The sequence below is a fragment of the Peromyscus californicus genome, unplaced genomic scaffold, assembly GCF_007827085.1.
Source record: "Peromyscus californicus insignis strain IS unplaced genomic scaffold, ASM782708v3 Scaffold_10__1_contigs__length_136768540, whole genome shotgun sequence".
Classification (NCBI taxonomy): domain Eukaryota; kingdom Metazoa; phylum Chordata; class Mammalia; order Rodentia; family Cricetidae; genus Peromyscus; species Peromyscus californicus.
Window position 1 is genome coordinate 15,303,486 of NW_026294391.1, and position 23,515 is coordinate 15,327,000.

Sequence of the window (23,515 nt, forward strand, 5' to 3'; positions counted from 1 at the left end):
AGCTCTTACTGGACTTAAGCCATGCTCGGCAATGAGGAAATGGTGCCTGATGCTGGAAACCCAGCCAACTACCCTGGGCTAGTGAAGTCATGGATCTTGGAGAAGAACCTCAAGTGTCACTTTACTAAACCAGTATATTCCCTAAGTACGTTATAAATATTCATCTTTATACTTACAGATAAATACAGTCCTAACCCCTCATCAAGGAAAAGTCTCTTTGCAACAGACAGTTTTGCAGAAAACTACAACCAATCAAGATGCGGACTTGTGGAGGCCAGTCCCAACAGATACATCTATAAGACAATCCTGCACCTCAAGCTCAGGTAACATCAAGGAAGGGGAGGCAGGAGATTTGAAAAGCCAGACAACAGGGCATTTGCTGCGAGACTGTATCTTCTAGAAATGTCAGAAGCCACACCCATAAAGTCTGAACAAGAGTAGAACATGGAATAAACATGCTAATGTGGAGAGCGGGGTAAGTCCCTGAAGCCTCAACCCTAGACAAAGAACTACAGGCAACTAGGAATGCTGGGAGCAGGAGAAGCTGTCTTCGTCAGGGAACAGTACACTAATCTGTTCGCCGATTCCGATACCAAATGGTCAGTCCTGAAAACATATACATGTAAGTAACATTATATGGACTGAGCAGGTTTTATTTATGTATTTAGGAATATATATGTAGCAGTAGTTAACAAAAATGGGGCCATGAATTTGAATGCCAGCAAAGAGGCTGGGTTTGGAAGGAGGAAAGGGAAGGGAGAAATGTGATTATAATTTCAAAAAATAAAAAATAATTGTAAAGTGAGAGGACTTATATGATTACCACTGAAACAAGATACAGGCCACTTAGGGGAACAAAATGTGGTAAGTGCATGTGGTGGCTTCTGAAGGTCTGAGCAATGACTGTCTTATTTTAATCTGAGAAGTATACATGGGTTGATTCCATTCCTTCAACTATAGATATACACTTTATTCACTCTTTCCCAACGTTCTGATTACTTATCTAGATGGAAAATGTTTCTCCTAGACACCTAAATCGGCCATTCCCCTACTAGACAGCCAGCAACAAAGGGCCCTTACAAAGACTTGAAACCTTTCAAGAAAAGAGAGGTTGAGAAATGCAAAGGTCTCATCTGTCCACCTGGAAAGTACCAGGGAGCTGGTGGGATACAAGAGGGTTCCTGTAGGTGCTGGTGTCTGTGGCAGCACAGGAGGTAGAGATGAGTCCTCTCTAAGCCACCCGACAATGTAATGACAATCGATCTAAACACAGGAACTGGCAAAGTGAAACTCTTCAGCTGAGGCCTTAGAGGTTTCTATTTTCGGAGCACAGATTCAATAACTCTGAGTCAGTGTTCCGACGGTGGGAAAAGTACGGGCTTATATTGGTGGAAGCTGTTGGAGGTTAGGAAATGGGCTACACGGCTCTAGATGACAGAAGAAGACTAAATACACAGAATGGACTTGCATATAAGGAAACTGTCTGATAATCATTTGTTATGTGTTAAGCCACTGGGCACAAATAACGGTCATTCACCCTGGTCATTAAAGGTGCTTGTGATGAGAAGGGGGAGGGCTCAAAGCTCACAAGTCCTGCTTCCTTAATGGCTACCCCATTTTCTTCTTTTCTTTTTTTGGTTTTCAAGACAGGGTTTCTCTGTGTAGTTTTGGTGCCTGTCCTGGATCTCGCTCTGTAGACCAGGCTGGCCTCGAACTCACAGAGATCCGCCTGCCTCTGCCTCTGAGGTGCTGGGATTAAAGGTGTGTGCCACCACTGCCTGGCTTTTAAAGCTCTTTTTAATTGTACTTTCAAAATATTTTTTTCTTCTCACAAAATAAATAAATACTGTGGGGCAATCTGTAAACTCTGTTTTTTGTTATTTTTAGGGCCTGTAGTGGAAATTGCATCCCGACAGCCTTGGGAACAGCCACTTTTAATTTGTCTTTCCAACTTCTGGCCCCCATCCCCTTCACAGAATTTCCCCCTTTTACTTTTCTTCTGATGCTTCTCTGGAATATACAAGTTCTGGATGAGACTTCTTCCCACAAGTCTGCTCAGGACTACCCATGTACTGAGATGTCTTTGGACTTCAAAGCTGTCCCAATACCCTCCTGTACCTATTTACTGCCCCCCCCAAAGGGAACTAAAACAACAAAGAGAACAGGCCTGTACCTCAAAACTCTTGTGGGATCCTATATAGGAAATACAAAAACAGCATAGTCTTCATCAAGTCCTATTCATGGGCATGTCTGAATACATCAGCAAGAATTAGGAGGGCTTCATGTACTTTAACAGAGAAAATCATTGCTTGAGACAGCCTGGCTTCCTTTGTTGCTACACAATACTATATAGTACCTTCTGTCACAACTTTTTTTAGTCAAAATCTCAAAAAGAAAATAAGCTACTTGTTCCACGCTGAAGAAATACAATGAGAAGACAAACGGAACACGAACCCCATGGTTTCTGATTTAAAATATTTTTATTATTAAAAAAGTACAGTAATCAGACAGAACCAGATTGCTGAGTGCCCAGGCACCCACCCTGCCTGGGAGCCGCAGTGGGAGCTGCCGACTGAGCTGCGACAGAGGAACCTCTGGGTGGCCATGCTTACTGAGGCAATTCTCGAGAATCTTGAGCTACACAACAGATGAGGGAGTGCTCAACATCATCCCTCTGAACAAGAACAAGTATAAAATGAGCGAAAATAGGTGCTGCTCTAAAGCACTAAAACAAGGAGGCACAAACAGAAGAGTTATAGAGACTAATGCATAATATACTGTTTTAGAATTTCTTTAAATAATGACAAAACTCCAAGAAATCCCTTCACTGCAGGCTCCTTTCCCCACCACAAAAAAAAGTCAGTTTCTGGTACTGCTCTTCTGCTGTGGCCTCCTGTCAAAAACAGGGATGAACATCACTAGGGACTGTCTTCCCTTTTTATTCAGGAGTACAACGAAAACAGCACTGTATACAACATAGTTATAAAAGTAACGTCCAACACAGCTATTTGTACTGACCCTAGGAGACATCTACTGGAAGGGAAGGAGAATTTGTTAACAAAATAGTTATCTCTTCCCTTGCCCCCAACCCACCACCAGAAAAAAAGAAATGGAAAGTGATACCCAGTGTTTGAGAAACACCTACATAATTTCCATTCTCTTCCAGTCCACTCCCAACCCAACCATCCCACCCCACTCCCCTCCTACCTTTACTGTTTAATGTACAGTACACGCAGAAAGAGAAATTTTAACTGATGAAACGGAACTGACCAAAGACTGAAAAGCTTTGAGAAGTTGTCTTTGTGCTTCTGACAAAGTTATATGTAATGCAGTCCAACCAGAGTAAGAAAGGGAGAAAAATATCATTTCAAAACTATGTGTTTTGCCTCTTGTTTTATTTTAGGTCCTAGTACGTTTCGCATCTGGAAACAGTTGATAATCCTGGAGTCAGAGGATGTAGGGAAAGTGAGGATAACAGAACAAACAATACTGCTTCCAGTGGCCTCTCTTCATTGATCTTTCTTATTGACTTTAGCTGTTGACTAATGAGGGATAATCTCCTTTCCATAGGATAAATATAAGGTACTCTACTTAGCATCATAGTAATGAGTATAATACTTTCTCGCTCATTTAGAGATCACGCATCATTTTTTAAACATCTATTAATAAGAAGCCTCACAACACTCCTGTGAGGTAGATATGTGGATCCCCATTTTTAGATGGGTTAATAGAGGCACAGAGAGGTGATGTGACTTGCCTAAAAACTGGGGAAAATACAGAAGAGAGGCAAATCAGGATACCACCCAGTTGTCAGGGATCCATATTTAGTAGAGAAAAAGACAGTGCTAAATGTTTCTTTAAACTAGGCCCATGGTACTTTCCCATTTATCCCTTACTAGGAACTAACACACAATGGAAGATCAACAAGTTTCCTTGACTTCTTCAAAGTTAGGTCAATCACCAATGGTTTGTTTCATGTATGAGGAAGCATTTAGGGGCTAGGATAGAGTTGAGAATACAGATATCTCTAATTCAAGAATCTTGTAGATCACTCTGTTTCAAAGAATTGTTGAAGTTCTAAAAAAGGTTACTATCATGTACATAAGCACCAGGTTCTAGTTGATTGATTTTTCTCATGGGTATACGGGATAACACTTAAGACACTGTTAATATGTATATAAACTGGATTTCAACAATTAATTAATGCCAGAAGGGGGAGCAATGGTTGTCGCTGTTAGCATGGAAGGTTATGAAGATAACCAAGGATTGACGACAACTATATGAACTCATATATAGATAATAAAGATGATTACATATGGAAATGTTTATAGACATGTGCATATATATAACTATATATATATATATATATGCATATATTTCTTTGTTGTATTGGCTGAGAAGGCCTTGAAGAAATAATATCCCCAAAGTAGCAAACCTACATAGTGCACAGATCCTGGTTTCTGATACAATTCTTCAATAAAAGGAATTAGAACTCATTGAAGAAATGTCTGGTTATGAGAGTGCCCTCCACAAAACAAAAACAAGATGAACCTGAAACATCTTGAGACACTAAAAATTAAGCACATGCTGAAAAAAAATGATGGGGTAGGTAAAAAAGGCTTAGGAATCAATTCAAAAGAGCTCCTAACAGTCAAAGCTACAATTTGGCAACAAAATAAAAGTTGCATTGGATTATAAAATAAACTATAAAATAAATATCAATGAGTCCATGTTGGCATAAATAAACAACTATGTAAATAAATAAATGGGGAGGAGTCAAAGCTCCCATGCAGAAGAATTCCAAAGAATTTATCTAGACACTTGCTCTCAAGGACATGGTACATAACTCACCATTTCCATGTGTGGGCTGCTGTGCTTCCTTCCAGAGAGTGTAGTATGATGATAGGAAAAGGGGTACATGGGAGAAATTTCATAGATATTATCCCAGCCATGTGACTGGAAATACCATAAAGAATGATAAGTCACAGAAATATGATGTTATGAAAATAGTAACTCATTTGTGTGGTTATTCAGGCCCAAATCCATTAACCTCGTCTTTTCATGAGAAAAACAGCAAACAAATCCCAAGTGAAGAACATCCTCCCAAGGTCCTTGAGAGTAAGGAAGTCCAAGAAACTGTCACAACCAAAGGAGTTGGGACTCCCTCCTAAATCAAAGCAGTACTTTGATGAGATATTAAAACAGAAAGTGGACAGTTGGAATAAAGCACTGACTGCAGTTAACATTAATGCATCAATATTGTTTCACTAATTGTAACAAGTGTACCATACTAATGTAAGATGTGGAGTAAACAGGAACTCTGTTCTACCTTCACATTTTTTTCTGAAAACCTATAAGAGTTCCAACATGGAAAGCTTATTTAAGAAGAAATTCTTTTTACCAACATCTGTGTTCTGCACATAAGGAACTCCACTAATCCATCAAACCAATTTACATTTCCTATATTTCACAATGGCAATTATCAATAGTTGTGTTCAGCTTCCAGATGTCTACAGAAGGAAGAATTCCACTGTAATAAATTCCTGACTATTATCCATCCCTATGAGATTTCCATGTCCTAGGCAAATGTCATACTAACAGTGTTTTGCTGTTGTAAAACCCATTCAACTTAGTTAAAGCTCAGATGTTCCCCAAGAGAGATGCATTTCATTTCCTTTGTACCCCACCATCTAGCAAACATGCATGTGCTTTTGGTGCAGTAATTCTACACTGCATTGTGTTGAAATCAATTTACTCTGTGAAGTTTTCTACATCATGACACATTTTTAAAGAATATGTTTGTAATTGGAAAGACTTTACCATTTTTGGAAAAGGGGGCAATGAGAATAGGGTTAGAATTGTTTCTGGACTAAAGACAATGAACAAGCATTTGCACAGTCAATTACCACTCTACAGAAATAGATTTGAAGAAAGGCTCAGAGATGCCGGGAGCATCGATATCTAGGATCCTAATTTGATCACCCTTCTGAGTACTATAATTTGATAATGCTCATTTGTAAATATATGTCTCAGTGTAAATATTGTGACCATATGTCTCAATATCCTGAAGTCTAAGGGGCACATGCCAATTCTGAACTCTGGAAAGCAAATCTCAGGATCCAAAGTGGAAAAAAAGTGGGTAACCCTTTGGACTCTGTTCTATAATATTGTACCAACTACTCAATTATAAGCTTAAGCCCATGCATGGTAGTAATATCCATTTATCAATCTGTCATACAATGTGGTCCCCATGAATAGACTTGCCCTAGATATTTATTAGTGCTTTAGTAATTAGTATACAGCTTGGAACTTGTATACCATAAGTCAGGAAAAATCCTGTATGAAGATAATGATAATAGCAAAACCTACACGTCATCTGGAAAAGTACAAGTAGGCCTTAATTTATGGAGAATTTATAGTCTGGAAAGACACTGAAACTTGAAACAAGGTAAATTTAAAAAAAGCCTGGAAATATCAAACTATGAGAATAGAAACACTGTGTGCGTAATGTTAACTGGCAATGACCATAAGCACATTCTACTTACTTTGTCATCAACTATATATGAATTTTGAGTGATTTAAAGTTTTCTGAAGTATAACATATAAAATTGGACAAATATTGCAACCAATCACATAATTTTTTATTTAATTTGGTTTACTAGTGTGATCCCTGGGAGAAGGAGTACATAGGTCTATATAAGGCCTCAAAGGAAATATCTGGAGAAAGAATCGAACCCGTATTTGCCTCATCTGTAAGATGGGAGGGATGGGTAGAAGTAGACAGGACCCCTTCTGGATGGTAGAGTTCTAGGATTTAGCTAGAAAGGACAGCCACGGGAGGTAGTAACCTGAAGTATTCAAGCTAGAGCTTTGAATATCTGCCGAGAAAAAAGGTTTAGTATGAAGACAACCTTTAGGCTGCGTCCTATCCTAATGATACAAAGCCCCTCTCCTTTTTTCCCAGGAGAGGAAATATGCCACATGGAGGTAGATCTGAGGTCCAGGGCCAGGAACAGAGCGTTTTATGCCCCAGAGAATAATAGGAACAGTCTGATTGGGCAACCAAATGTATATTCTGCATCCTGCTGTTACATCTAAAATAAATGGCTTGGGTATTGGCAGCAGTTGTAAAACATTAAAAATGATTTTATATGTCAGTGTCAGAAAAAAAAAAATCTTTTCTATCTCATTAAAAACAGAAGAATGAGTGCCAAAAAATGGCATGAAGTAAACAAAATTCCTTTAGTGCAACCCCTCACCTCTGTATAACGTGCTCAGTGTGCAGTTTCTCTCAGGTAATACGCTGAATGGTTGCTTTATGTAAACAAAAGAATAAACAGTACAGCGGAGCCCATCCAAAGCGCCGTTTCAACAGGCTGCCCTTTGAATGAGGTTTGGGATTAACAGCAATTCTAATACCTTATCCAAATAATTGCTCAAAGGGTCCTCCAAGGTCTGCTTTATCCTGTCACTGCCTGACATATTTTCCTAGAATACTTCTCCCTACTGATCTGTCTTTCTGTGCTTTGAATATTTGTCCAAACTTAACCTAAAAAGAATGTAATTGTGCCATAAAACCTTTAATTATAAAGGAGCATGAGGAGGAAGAGGAGGTCGAGAAAAATCCCTTCATTTCTTTGATGGACTTCAAAAAGGAGGGCTGGTACTGTCTGTAAACCAAACTGGTAAGAACAAGTAAAACTGGATCTACAAAACCTTCACGGTTAGAATGAGACTCTGTATTTCAGACTCAATTCTCTGTAAATCTGACCAATCAACTCCACTGTTATGCCCCTTGTACCTATGACTTTGAAAAAAAAAACCCTCATTTTAGGACATTGCTAAATGACTTTAAGTACTGGTTACAGTATATATACTGTATCCATACATATTTATATATGGATAAAAGTTTTTAAAAACAAGAGAAAAGTGGCAGGGGGAGCAGCGGATGTTTGTTCACAGCCTTGAGTTTGATTCCTGTTTTGTTTGTTATTGTAGGAAAAATGTCTATAACATAGCATGAGGGGTCAGGGAGGGCAACCATGGGCGCCGCACTAGAATTCAACCCAGGAAGAGGTTGAGAAAACTGAAGTCTGGACAGTGAAGAGGTGAAAGCGGAATATGAAGAGCCGCATGGGAGACCGGCTAACTTTTGCTCCAGTCTCATCAACCTGGCTCAGTAGGCTGTTCTAACCCCCAATCACAGGGGCAAGTTGTAGTCAAAGAGGCAAACAGGGTCTCAAACTCAGCAGATACTCAGGAGACCAGTAGAGGACGTCAGCTGTGGCCTGGGATATTCACATGGTGTCATGACGCCGGCGGTGTAGGGACAAGTGGTCAGATCGAGAAAAACTGCGGTTGCAGTCTGTGCACCGGAAGGGCTTGATGCCTGTGTGCTTACGGAAATGGCGGGTGAGCTCATCCGAGCGAGCAAATTTCCAGGAGCAGCCATCCCAGGTGCATTTGTAAGGCTTCTCTCCTGCAGGGGGAACACAGCAAAATGAAGGTAATCAGGAAATGACTGACTACCAGAAAGACAGCAGAATACATAATTTATATTTATATCAAAGCTTTAGTTCAAAAGTAAGACAATCACCTTGAAGGGGCACTCTCATTCACCTTTTTAACTAATAAGTTTAACAAATAAAAATCATATTGCGCCAGGCGGTGGTGGCGCACGCCTTTAATCCCAGCACTCGGGAGACAGAGGCAGGCAGATCTCTGTGAGTTTGAGGCCAGCCTGGTCTACAGAGCAAGATCCAGGAAAGGCGCCAAAGCTACACAGAGAAACCCTGTCTTGAAAAACCAATAAAAAAATCATATTGCTTGTCTTCTACAAGTTTCAAAATATGCACACACTGTAGACTGGTTAAATCTAGCTGGTTAGCATTACTTCACATACTTACCATTTTTTATAGTAAGGATACTTAAAAATTTACCCAACTACACACTGCTGTTTGCAGAAGGTCTAAACTTAGCCTGAGACGGTAAAGTGGAGGGAACATGGGCTCTCAAAGAGTCTTTGAATCCTGCTTCTACCACACTAACCATATAGTAAATAGTCTATTTTCTCAAATCTAAACAGAGGCAAAAATATCTCACAAGGTTGTTCAAAACATTTTAAAAGGTAGACAGTGGAGGCTAGACATAGGAAAGCATGCCTGCAACCCTAGCACTCAGGAGGGAGAGGCAGGAGGAACATTACAAGTTTGAGGCCAAGCTAGACTACATAGTGAGTTCCAGGCTATGCAAGGCTATACAGTGAGGTACTGTCTCAAAAGAAAAACGGGAAAAAAAAGGTCAGATTGCTAGTCTAAACTGTATTAGCTACATTTCTCCTCTCTGTGATCAAATGCCTGGCAAGAAGTAAGTTAGGGAAGAAAGGACTTATTCTGGATCACAGTTTGAGGGCATGCAGTGCATCAAGGCAAAGTAAACATGGTGGCAGCAGCCTCCATTACGTCGGGAACTTGGTTCAGCGTGTACTCTAGATCGGGAAGCAGAAAGAGGACAGAAAGTGGAGCTGGGCTGTAAGCCTACCTCCCAGAGATTCACTTCCTACAGCCAAGCCCCAACTGCCAAAAATTCCACAACCTCCCCCAAACAGCTCGAGCAGCTGGGGGCCAAGTTTTCAAACACAGGAGCCTGTAGGCGGAATTTGACATGCAAATTGTAACACAAATCCAGGTGGCTGCTACTTTCTACTCCACTCCACTAGTCCAACTACATTCTTTCATCTGATGCTTCTTAATGAACAATCTGAAATAAAGCCATCCACAAGAAGACCATGCGATTCAGTGGGAAGAGCACCGGATGAAAGCTGGCTCGCTTCTGTGGAAGGTCGGAAACTCGTACATGGAAAGGAATGGGGCGAGCTGTCGAGCCCAAGTAGTTTAAATAGCTCCATGCTCAGACTCTTAAGGTTATAACCGGATTATATATGGGACATGAATGCTCAGGAGAGAAAGAAAAATGGCCAAAAAAAGTAGTATAGGAAGAATTACCATAGCGCAATCCCATTATATGCATAGGTCACATACCATACATTTGTACACTCAAGATAAAGGAAACATCAATACACTGAAATAGAAATTATAGAAAAAGTATCAACAATGATAAAAGTAACGGTGAAGGATGGTAGGAGGCCTTTTTTAAAATAACTTTTTGTACTGCTTGAATACTTTAAAAACATGATATAGACATATATTATATATAAAAAAAATAAGCCAGGAGGGGTAGTGAACACATGTAATCCTAGTACTAAAGAAATTGAGGTAGGAGGTCCAAGAATTTGAGGCTAGACTGGGTTCCTAAGTGAAATTATGTTGCAAAAGTTAATTAATTGGGGCTGGAGAGATGGCTCAATGGTTCTGAGCACTGGATGCTCTTGCAGAGGACCCAGGCTCAATTCCCAGCACTCACATGGTAGGTACCTCACCACCACCAGTAACTCCAGTTACAGAGGATGTGATGCCTTCTACTAGCCTCTGTGGCACCAGGCACACACATGGTGCACAGACATACATACATGGGAAACACCCATATGCATAAAATAAAAATAAATAAATCTAACTTTTTTTTTCGAGACAGGGTTTCTCTGTGTAGCCCTGGCTATCCTGGAATTCACTCTGTAGACCAGGCTGGCCTCAAATTCACAGAGATCCGCCTGCCTCTGCCTCCCGAGTGCTGGGATTAAAGGCGTGCGCCACCACTGCCCAGCCTAAGTATTTTTAATTAAAGGAACTATGTTATATGGACAAATAAATATTAACTGTGGTTAAATCTAGGTCATAAATCATAGAAATATTTGTTTTTCCTTAATATGCTTCTGTTTCTCATCTACTATGATGAGTATGTATTATTTTATAATCAGAGACAACAATGCAGACACAGAGTGTATCAGGATTCTGACAGTTTGCTCTTCTATCCCTCTTTTCCCCATTATAAAATTTCCTGGGCATTTCCTTTTTTCTGTTTTCAATTCTGGTGGCAATCTGATTCGCATCTTTTCGCTTACTGCTTGCCACCTGCTGACCCTCCCAAGTGTTCACTCACTAACTGGACGTACAGCTGTTACATAACAGACAGCAACAGAATGGAGTCCAGTCTAGCTCACATTTGGAGTATTACCCGGAAACTATTTGGTTGATCAAAGATGGTACTTACTGATAATTTCAATATTCAGAAATGGCCACATAAGCCTCTAAGAAGAATGACACCCAGCTGAATGTATCAAATGTATTAAGACTAAAGATAACCTGGGTGTAGTGGTACACTACCTTTAATCCCAGACCCACAAGGCAGAAACAGGGAGATCTCTGAGCTCAAAGTCAGCCTGCTCTACATAGTGAATTTTAGCCTAGGCAGGGCTACCTTGTCTAACTCTCTCACCAAACAAAAGAAAAGACTGGAAGGTTACACGTGCTTATTAACATCTAGAAAGAACAGGATTTCAGAGAACGTAGAGAGTGCAAATGAGATTTTCTTTTGCTTTGATTCAATTCAGTAGTATCCCATCCCCACACTTCACAACAGCTTTGCTATGTATAGACTTTATTGTAATTGCTCAAGGATTTCTCCTAGGAATTCCTATTTTCAGTACACCAGGATGAATAATAACCAACTTGTTAAAGTAGTGCCACCATGTGGTGATCTGAGCTCACTGCTGGAGCACCCATTCAAAATAGTAGTGCAGGAAGAAGTCCATCTTTCTAGTTCAAGATCTGCCTTTCATCATGGTTAAAGAAGCTTTTGTTCAAGCTAATGTCAGTGTTATCTAGACACCAAAACCTGATGAGGACATATGAAAAAAAAGCAAGGTATAGGCCAACAGCCTTTATGAACTTAGACACGAAAGTCCTCAATAGATTATTTTCAAACTGAATTAAACAGCATATCAAAAACAATAAGGCATGGTTAACTTGATTAAATTCTGGTATGCCAGGATGGGTCAACATACACACATCAATAAATGTAACACAGTACATAAATAGGATCAAAGATAAATATCCCATGATAATCTCAATAAATGCAGGATAGGACTCTGATACAGTTCAACACATATTCATAATATAAGCCTTGAAGAAATTAGGAACAGGAGGATCACATCTCAACATGATAAAGGCTATATACAGCAAATCTATAGCCAGCATAATACTGAATGAGGAGAAACCGGAAACATTGCTTGTACAATAAAAAAGACAAAGATGTTGATGTCTGCAATCCATACTCCTTTTGAATACAGTGCTTGAAATTTTATACACAGCAATAAAGCAAGACAAGAAAAGAGAGAGAGAGAGAGAGAGAGAGAGAGAGAGAGAGAGAGAGAGAGAGAACTGAGATAGTCTTTCTTCACTTGGTAAAGGTGCTTGTTGCCAAGCCTGATGACCTGAGTTTTATTTTTCTAGTAATAAAAATATAGGTAGTACTTAAAAAGAAACAAAACCAAAAGCAGAACCTGACAGTAAATATTGTTATGACTCTTCTGCATCCCTTTATCATCACTTCATTAACACCATGCTATAGTTAAACAGTGAACCTGAATGATATCCTAAAGCCCCATTCCAGTACTAACATGACTATTTTACAAGATATATAATAAAATGATGTGGAAAATGTATGTGTACTACAGCCTTTTAATTTTCTTTACCTTTCCTTCTTTTTCTTTTCTTTCTTTCTTTCCTTTTTTTTTTTTTTTTGGTCTTTCAAGACAGGGTTTCTCTGTGTTAACAGCCCTGTCTGTCTGGGAACTCTCCCTGTAGACCAGGCTGGCCTCGAACTCACAGAGATCTGCCTGCCTCTGCCTAAGTGCTGGGATTAAAGGTGTGCGCCATCACTGCCTGGCTCACTGGAAATTTATATGGATGAACAAAAGAAAGTGACTGGATTATGAGGGTGATAATTAATGCTTAATCTATTCACGCTCTTAAAACTTTATACTCTTCATAAGTGATGGAAAACACGAGGCAGGGCCTGCGTAGAGGAAGTAGATCAGTGGGCACATGAAGGTATAGAAACTTAGAAGGCATATCTTGTCCATGGCCTTTCTTTGTTTATCTCCGTGTCTCTTGTACGCCACCATGTGGTGAGTCACCCTGCTCCCTGACATGCTCTGCCCCTCGATGTTCTGCATCACTGGAAGCAACAGAGACAGGTGGCCATAGACTAAAACCTCTGAAATCAGAAACCAAAATAAATTTTCCTCTTTAAAGAAAACAAAACAAACAAAAAAAAAGTCAATTTGCTCAAATATTTAGTTAAAATGATAAGAAGTATCTAATGCACATATATTGGGGAAAGATCATTCCTGACAATAAACGGTGTTGGGAAAACTGGATATCCACATGCAAAGCATTGAAAATATATCCCTATTTCTCACTAAACAAAGCGCAACCCAAAGTGGTATAGAAACCAATGTCAGAACCATAATTTTGAAATTCTTAGAGGAAAATATGTAAGACACTTCAATGACTCTAATAGCTCAGGAAATGAAATCAAGACACACGGGGTGATAACAAATTAAAATGCATCTGCAGAATAAAGAAACAATAGAAGACACTGACAACCTATAGAATGAGAGAAAAATCTCAGCTAGTTATGCATATGAGAAAGGATTAACATCCAAAATATACAAAGAACTCAAAACAGTTAACAGCAAATGAGTAATTCACTCACTAAATGGAAAAATGGTGTGAACACACACTACTGAAAATAAGAAACACAAATACTCTAGCAGATCCATGAAAAAATGCTTGCTTTTCAGCCATTACAGATGCACAAAAGAAACCTAGACTCCATCTTGGCCTGGCCAGAATGGCTAGTATAATAAATAAACAAATATACAACATGCTGAGAAGAATATGGCGAAAAAAGATTCCTGATGTACTGCTGGTAGAAAAGTAAACTAGTACACAGACAACTGTACGGAGATTCCTTAAACAAGACTAAAAAATATGATGAGTGTGCTATCGGATGCTTATAATCCCTGCACTTGGGAGATGGAGGCAAAAGTATCAGAAATTCAAGGTCAGCCTCAGCTACATAGCACGTTTGAGGTCAGAGGTGGCTACAGGAGAGATCCCATGTCAAAAAACCAAAAACAACAAAAGAAAACCAAACAAAAATCGAAGGGGCTGGGGATGTAGCGAAGTTGGTAGAGTACTTGCATACCATGCATGATGCCTTGGGTTTATTTAATACCTAGCACTGTAAAACTAGGCACAGCAGCACACTTACTTGGAAGGTAACTGGCTTTCTGTTCTGCTAGACTGTTTCAGGTTTTAGGATAAGAACAAGAGAGCCCAAACCCATAAGTGGTCTCTTCTTTGTAGTTTGTCTCTCCCTCCCCCCAAACCTCATCTCGTAGTATCTGTGTAGGCGAGTGTGTGTGCTGGAGCTGGAATAGTGGGGGGCGGGGGGGGCAGACCTGTATGGATTCTGCGGTGAGCTTTCAGGTGAGAGCTTTTGGTGTACACTTTGCTACATCCTGCAAAGTCACACTGGTGAATCCGTCTTCTCTTTAAGTCGAGAGAGTCTTCTCCCTGCATTTGGGCCACTGTTGCTGGACTAAGAAAGAAAGAGAGAAAACCAGTTACAGTGGTGGTATTTCATACCGTCTTATCATTGATGCAAATTTCATGCTAGCTCCCCAAGAGAAGAAATAATTAGAACAACGTAAGCAATTCTTTTAACTAGGGCCAGTCAGCTTAGGAAATGTAGCTCCCTAAGAAAGCACTGGAGGTGGAAATTTTTCCTTGAGTAGCTACGTTGTCAAACAGTGTGAACATTTCACTTCAACAAGTGCCATTCTTGTGCTTAACAAAATACATTTTTCATATAACATGTTTGCTCAATGCAAGCTAATAGCTTCTGATTCGTTTCAAGATTAAAAGACCAGGCTATTTTAAATTTATAGAGAAAAACACTACAAAAGTATAATTTATAGAAAATTGGAAGATTTTTTTTTCAAGGATAGAATTCGTGACATACAATTAGAATGTAATTCTATCATAACATGCATGAACATACACATGTCTGTACACACACTTAGATAGTTCTTAGGAAAGCAGCTAGCTTGTATATTGTTTTCCTCAAACTTTTATTGTTGTGTTCTGTTAATTCTAATGCTATGTGTGCGCGCACTCACACACACACACACACACACACAGTTCCAACTTACTCTTGTTGAAATCCCTGCAGACTCTGTAAGGCTGAGGATCCACTCTCAATAGCACTCTCCTCACCATCACTTGGAAACTCCAGTGGAGACATGGAGGTGGGGTCAACTTTGACTAAACACAAAGAAAGGGAGCACTGTAGACAAGGATGTATGCACCCCTACAATTATTTTCACCTCAACAATCATTTTCAGGATTCCCAGCTTGGCCCATATTAAGAAGTGGAAAATAGAAAAATCATTAAAGAAAGAAAGAGGAGAAAGACAGTAATGGCTAAACAATTATTTTTAGCATAAGAAGGGACAGAGGTGTCTTGGAAGGAAGGGTAGCAAGAATTGTTCTTGCATCACCAGAATGTGAATTTCCCTAGGACACGATCTAAGTGTGATATATCCATCCCTCTACCACCAGCTCCTGGGAAAGGGTCTGTAGAAAGGATGGATGGGTTGCACGTATTTTGGGAACACTGAAGTCTTTGAACAGTTCCCTGACTGTCTTAAGAGAATTCCTAGGATTATCCCAACAATTACAACACTCAAAGCTGATTGTAATATTACATATATGGTGATGATAAATATTTCAAACCATGTCAGAAGCAAGAGATTTTCTTTGATCATTTCTGATTATGAATTAAATAAATGTAATTCTGGAAAGGGACCTATTGTTGAGGACAATGAAAGATGGAACTTAATTTAGACCTTCTGAATTCTGAGCTCACTTCAAAAGTGAAGTAAGACAGGCCTGGTGACACAGGCCTGTAAGCCCAGCTACTCAATAGGCTGAAGCAGAAGAACCGTGAGTTCAACATCTGCTTGGGTAATATGTTTAAAACCAATCTGAGTACATTCATGAAACTGTATCTCAAACAAAAAAAATTTTGCTTTTGTTTTTGTTCTTTTAATCAAAAAGAAGCCTGGGGTGTAGTTCAGTAGTAGAGTACTTGTTTAATATGTGTGAGACCCTAAATTAAACTAGCAGTATCACAAAACATAAATGACAGCATCTGAAACTCTGAGCAAATTTCCAACCTTCTTTGTTCAACAAATGATCTGTAGCTAAACAACTACTAGGGAGCCCTGTGGAGGGTGTCTCTGGAGAGGTGCACAGACACATCATAAACGTCTTCTTGAGAATTCCCAACTCAGTTAGGAAAAATGGCCTCATACTCTTGAAATCAAATAAAATCTTAGAAGCAATAAAACCTTAAAAGGAAGGTCACAGATGTCAAAGAAAGGGCTGCCCAGGAAACGTGGATACATTGCAGAGACTTTTCTGTAGAGACCAAAGCTAAGCCTGGCTAAGTTACGGTAGTGATAGGAATACTGAGTTTTCTCACAAAGCATTCCAAACTATTTGTTGTTAGTTTGTGTATTAACTCAAATTTTTGCATTTTGCTTTAAAACAGCAATATTTTAAATATGCTTTAAATTATTTACTATCAAATAATAGTATATAAGAATCCTAGGAAGATACATAATAGTTCACTCAAGAATAGGCATCCCTGTTTGAGAAACATGGACTATCTCAAAGAGATCAATTATAGGTTCTTTTGTGACAAGGTCTCCTTATGTAACCCAGACCACAGTGTGGCCTGGAACTTGGAGTCCAAGGCTAGCCTGGGATTCATAATCATCCTGCCCCAGCCTCTCAAGTGCTGAGATTATAGATATATGCCAAGATACATGGCTCATTATACATTCTTAAGCATTATATAGACATTATTTTAAAACCACTTTCTAAAAACCGATAATTACAACAAGTCCCCTTTGAAACAGTGTCGCTCCAAACTGGAAGAGGTGAAAAGTGACAAGATAGAATGGCCCAGAAAGAAAGTTCTCTGAAGGCAAGTGGCAGTAGGAAGCTGTCAACCCCAGCCACACTCACCTGATCCAGCATTTTTGCCATCTCCTCCAATGAGTGGGACAGTAATCGCTGCAGGATTCCCATCTGCAGGCAAACTGGTATAGACCATCGGCAAAGACTGAACCACCAGCGGGATCGTCTTTAGTCCACCCATCTTATTTGGCAAACTGACTGAGGGGATAGTGTGAATCACATGTAAGATCGGCTGGCCCCCGGTCCCCTGAGAGGAGGCCAGGATAGAGCCTGGAGTGAGAACGGTAGGGATGGTTGCTGAAGTGCCCGTATCAGATGAAGTAGACACCACGATGGCTTGGGCTGCAGCCGGTGGCCTGGGAGGCCGTATTGGAGCTTGCAGCATGCTAGCAGGCTGGAGAGGAGCCTTCGGTTTGTGAAAGGAAAGATCGACCGGCTCCACCTGGGGCAGGTTGAAATCACTAGCCAGCAGCTCTTCTGGAGGCTCGATCTTGATATCATTAAACAAGGCTGGGTTCTCCATCGAGCTGGCATCCAGGAGTGGGGAAGAAGTCATATTTCTTCTGTCTACTGTCACAGGGGGATGTCTGATCTGAACAGGGCCGGCGACCTAAAACAAACGATTCCAAGGGAAGACAGCCACCGTTAGTGCTCTAAAGAGACATAGGAACAATGAAAGGAAGAAATCTCTACACTCATGGAAAAGATACATCATACTGAAAGAAATGAGACCATAATACACTAAAGAATAAAAAGGAAAGAAAATGCTACTAAGCACCAGTGTTAAGTATTGGCAATCAAATATCTAAAATGAAATTCAATTTTAACTTGAAAAATCCAATGAAAGGATATTCATTTAGAAAATAGCTCCTCGATAAAAAAAAAAGCAGAAACCGTTACACCATCCTCTTGCAAAAGCATTGTGCTAAGTCCAGTGACAGCAGCTATGAATAAGACACAGCAATGATATTCTTATTTATGAATAAGACACAGATAAGTATATACTAACTATGATATTAGAATAATATGAGTAGCTTATAAGTCATACCAAAAGAAATGATGTGACATATGAACAGGAAGCCTCAGAGAAACAAATGAGGAAGTAGATGTAGCACAGTGGTACATCCCTTGCCTGGCAAAATCAAAGCCATAGGTTCCATTTCCAACACTAAAAAGGTTTGTTGGGGTGGCAGGGAGTGGGGGTTAGGTAATTTCTTCTATCTAGACAGGGAAGGCTTTAAAGAGAAGGTGACATTTTAGATGAGTCAGAGAATTAATAGGCTTTCTCAAGGAGAGAAAAAAGGTAAGAATAACACTTCTATTTGCAATGGTATACTAGCAGATACTATGCACCGGGAATATGATACAGTGTAATTAGTTGAATTTACATGCAAGATTAAAATCTGTAAATTCTAAATTGTGGCATATTTAAAAATAAATGCACATCTATAATCCCATCAATTGGGAGGCTGAAGCAGGAGAGGCTGAAGTGAGAGGGTCATGAGATTGAGGCCAGCCTGGGATACACAGTAAGACTTGGTCTACATACATACATACATACATACATACATACATACATACATACACACATACACACACACACACACACATGCATACACAGAGAGATAAAGATATAGAGACAGAAACAGAGACAAAGACAAAGACATTTGCACTCCCATGTCCACTGCAGCTCTGTTCACAACTGCCAAGGCATGGATGAAACCTGTCTAGCAAGTGATAAAAGGATAAAGAAAATGCGATACATATATTCAATAGAATAGCATTCATCCTCAAAAGGAATACAACCCTGTTATTAGTTCAACACAGATGGAATTGGAGATCTCGATTTTAAGGAAAATAATGGAGTTACTGAAAGACAAGCACCACACGATCTTACTCATGTGTGGAATCTTTAAACAAACAAACAAACAAACAAAAAACTCAATTTGTACAAGTTGGGAGCAGAAAAATTGACTTCCAGAGCTTAGAGACAATGGAAGGAAGATGGTCAAAGAATGATCAATGGGAACTAAGCTATGGTTTGATGAAGCAAAGAGCCCTGGGATCCTCTCACATAGTGTACTATGTGGCTACATATAACACTGGGCCGGAGAGACGGCTCAGCTGTTAAGAACGCTTACTGCTCTTGCAGAGGACCTAATTTCAGTTCCCAGCACACACACAGCAGCTCACAAGTCACCTGTGATTTTAGTTTCAGGGGGACCAAACAGCCTCTTCTGCCTCTAAAAACACTACAAGCACATGTACTCATGCAGGCCCACATACATAAAAACTTAAAAAACAGAAAAGATTTGGAAAAATTTCACTATAAAATGATAGATGTTGGAGGAAATGGCTATGTTTAATATTAGCTGCACACTATACAATGTATACAGATATCCAAACATGACATGGCACCACACTAAAGTGTATGAACTTTGTTTTCAATTCATCAGTTTAAATACATTCAAAAATACTAACAAATGGTCATTGAATGTGCAATATAAACATAAAAGTCCCAATCTAATTAGAATTATTTCTAAAAATTTGATCAAATCAGAAGCCAAGGATGCTGTGTACTGTGTATACAATAGCCAAGCAATATAAATCATGAAAATGGCCTTGGAGATGGCAGTGCCACTTACTTCAGCCAATAATCAGAGCAAGCCTCTATTCTCTGACAATATATGTGAGTTATGGAAGTCTGAAACAAGGAGAGATGTTCAAAATGCTTACTTTATATGCAGTTGAGCAAGTCTACTGTTAGATTTGGAAAGAAGGGGGAAGGGAGTTCAAGAAAAGGCTGGGTAATAGAAGAGCAGAGTGACATGAGCAAAACTATTAGATTTGAATTTGCTCAATGACAGGAGAGCAGCGAGAGAGAAATGATACTGCATTTAAAGAAAAGAAACAACAGAACTGTGTTGGTAAGACATTTGGAGAAACGTGACTGCTGACGGAATATATGGTATTAAAGAGTTTTTTAATTATAAGCTATGATAATGGTACTACAGTAGTAACCATTTTTTAAAAATTGAGAGAAAATAAGGCGTGAATTCTGAAAAGGATGAGAAATATGGAGAAGTGGTGTCCTCTTGCTGTGACTTCACTTACAGACCACTCCCTTAAAAGCATTCTAGGAATGAGCACGGGCACAGAGAAAGAATGTATATTCAATCTTCAGAACTTAGCCAGACTACCATCTGCTCTTCTTTTCTGCTTGCTGAGACATTGTTTTCTTGACTTGCAAGCCCCCATCTCAACTCAGGCCTGTGTTAATCTTTTTTTTTCAATTGTTCTTTCATATGCTCTCTTCCATCAGTCATAAGCATCTCAGGCAATCCGTAACTCATGTGTGCATTAACCCCGCTGTGAAAGGGGCTCAGGAAAATCCCGTTAGCAGGAGCAGGTGTGAGCCAGGTAAGATCAGAGAGATGTAGTTATCAAGAACTGCTTCACTGTGGCGAAAGAGATGGTTCGGGGGTTAAGAGCACTTGGTGCCCATGCAGAGGACCTAAGGTTCAGTTCTCAGCACCCACATCAGGTGGCTCACAACTATCTGTAACTCTAGTTCCAAGGGATCCAATGTCCTCTTCCAGCCTCTGCGGGCACACGCACACACATGGTGTATACACAAACAGGCACGCGCGCGCGCATACACACACACACACACACACACACACACACACACACACACACACACACAAACCATTTTTTAAAAAAGAACCATTTTACTAAACACCTCTTTACTGACTTCTGAATCTACCAAATCAATTTAAGCTACCATTTTTTCCTATATTTCTACTTGTCTCTGCCTGAGTAGGTTCATTCACTGATAAAAGAAGTAGAATCCAATGAATCCATAAGCAGAACAGCAAGGCCACCTATTTCCATAATTTTTTTTAACCATGGCTTTTGATGATACTGAAAAAGGAGCTACAATAAAAGTTGTCAGATGCAAGCCAGGCGATGGTGGCACACATACCTTTAATCCCAGCACTTGGGAGGCAGAGCCAGGTGGATCTCTGTGAGTTCGAGGCCAGCCTGGGTTACAGAGCAAGATCCAAGACAGGCACCAAAACTACATAGAGAAACCATGTCTTGAAAAACTACAACAACAAAACAAAACAAAACAAAACAAGTGTAATATTTGGGCTGGAGGGATGGCTCAGAGGTTAAGAGCACTGACTACTCTTCCAGAGGTCCTGAGTTCAATTCCTAGCAACCACATGATGGCTCACAGCCATCTATAATGGGATCTGGTGCCCTCTTCTGGCCTGCAGGCAGAACACTATATACACTATTCTTGAGTGAACATAATAACTACAGGTTTGAAAGCCCATATGGAAACTGATATAAAGCTCTGCCATGAGATTTTTCTCTTTAACCCGCCATTTTCCTTCTTCAATATTGTGGGACAGTTTCAGGTTTTGAGTGTTCTCTAGTCAATAATTAACCACTCTTCAAAGAAAGAGAATGGCTACTTTTGCCATCTGTTAGTTTAAAGCTTGAAGCTACAGCTTTCCAGGATTTCTGATTCTGTGGAGAAGGCTGTGCATGGAAAGCCCAAAAACTTGGGAGCGGTTTTCGAGAGCTTTTACTTTCCACAGTCCTCCTTACAGGCCCAGGATCCTAATCAGGCTTTTATTTAAAAAAAAAAAAAAAAAGAAAGAAAGAAAAAAGAAAGAAAAAAAAAGAATATTTGAGTTGGCATTTTTCTTAAGTTCATTATTGACAAATTACCAGAGATATGGAGAAAGGCAATTCTACAAAGAAATCTAAAAAAAAAAAAGGTCACTTTTATAAACATTTAAGCTCTTAGACATCTGATGAAGACAGCCTTGACTTTAGGACAGTAGGGGAAATCAACTGAGGGGAACTAACCTGTTCCTTCCCCTTTATCTGAAACAGCTCTGATGTGGAGCTTTAAAGTAGGAAGGCAAGACAAGAAAGAAAATGAAAGAACAAAATACTGCAGGCAGCGCAGGAAGTAGAAAGGAGAGGAAGGAGGGTTGTCATGGTAACAAGATAAAACCCAGGCTCCTCCCCAAGAGAAAGATAAAAGCTGTTTTTGTACACAGGTCTCTTCTAGCTTTGCTCTGGGTTTAGACTAATCATTTTCATGCCTGGGTGCACTTGTGTGTGCGTACACATATATTATGCACATTCATTATTTTAGTCGAAAAGCCAGTTTAACCCTCTGAAATTCCAATCCTGCTCCAATAATGCATGATGTGTTTCAGTATTAGAGAAAAATGGATGGAGATGAATATTATTAAAAAGCTAAATTTAATCTAAACCTAGAGGAATTTCGAATCTTATATCTTCACCATCTCAATAGCATTATGAAATAAAGCACTATTGGACAATTCTTCTTTATACAAACTAATGAACGTGACAACAATTTTAAGAGACTAGGATACTAACAAAACCACCTGGGGCAGGGGGACCAAGATAAAAATGCACACACCTGAAATCCCAGAACTCAGGGGACTGAGGCTGGAGGATGTTCAGTTCCAGGTCATCCTAGACTACATGACAAGAGATTTTCCCAAAAAACATAGACAAAACCACAGAATAATCATATGAACCTACACATATCTATGCATTTAGGAATTCTATGTATTTGCTTACTATACAGCATTGAAATATTAGTACATAGCTTGAAAGTAAAAAAAAAGGACAAAAGAAGAAATAATTTCTTTTTAATGTAGGATTACTTTTAATGATACATCATCAAAATTATTTTAACAACTATATGCTTGTTGTAAAATATTATACCAAGCTGAAGGATGGTCACCCAAAAAAGATTTATCCATATCCTACCGCCTAGAATCAATGACCATCACCTATTTGGGAAAGGGATAATTGCAGATAGAATTACGGATCTTAAAAGAACCACCCTAGATTACCTAGGGGGTGGAATTCAGTTCTCTATAGGGGCCAAAAATAAGGTGATGTGAACACACAGGTAGACACCAGAATGATAGGGCCAACAGCCAGAGATGCCTGTATCTACCAGGTGTGTGATAAGGCAAGGACCTTATTTTCTCTGATAACTGGTATGACAATTTGATAGACCAGGGCAGTGGTACCAACTTGCTTTGAGACTTGTGCTTCTAGGATTCTGAGAGAATGGATTGTTATTACCACAGTGAGCAGCTCACAATCACCTGTAACTCCAGCTCCAAGGGGATCTGATGCCTCTGGCCTCCAGAACACCTGCACTCATATGCACACAGCCACATAAGGACACACATTTACATGCCACTAAAATAAGAAGTCTTTAAAAAGGGGGAAAAGCAAGCAAGAAATGTTAGTTAAAAGATAAAAATCATTGACAGTAAGATGTGAGATATTTCCATGCTACAGCTGACAATACAGGACAAGAAATGAATGGAACTATGAGAATGACTGATAGAAATCAATTAATATTCTAGGAGTATGAGTGCACTAGAGATTTATGGGTATTAGACTGTCAGGGAAAAATTGTATAGAAAAGT

The 23,515-nt window shown here is 39.6% G+C and overlaps 1 protein-coding gene across 3 annotated transcripts in view; it reads right to left on the bottom strand.

The window, feature by feature from the left end:
* Positions 1–811: 811 nt before the first annotated feature.
* Positions 812–23,515, bottom strand: part of Klf8 (KLF transcription factor 8) — a 166,822-nt gene continuing 144,118 nt past the window's right edge. For all 3 annotated transcript variants that reach the window (XM_052752982.1, XM_052752874.1, XM_052752907.1), the window contains 4 exons: positions 17,061–17,622; positions 15,179–15,290; positions 14,426–14,565; positions 812–8,479 (listed from right to left, as the gene is read on the bottom strand). In XM_052752982.1, the coding sequence (XP_052608942.1) occupies positions 8,298–8,479; positions 14,426–14,565; positions 15,179–15,290; positions 17,061–17,622 (996 nt within the window). In that variant the 3' untranslated portion in view covers positions 812–8,297. The remainder of the gene's footprint in view (positions 8,480–14,425; positions 14,566–15,178; positions 15,291–17,060; positions 17,623–23,515) is intronic.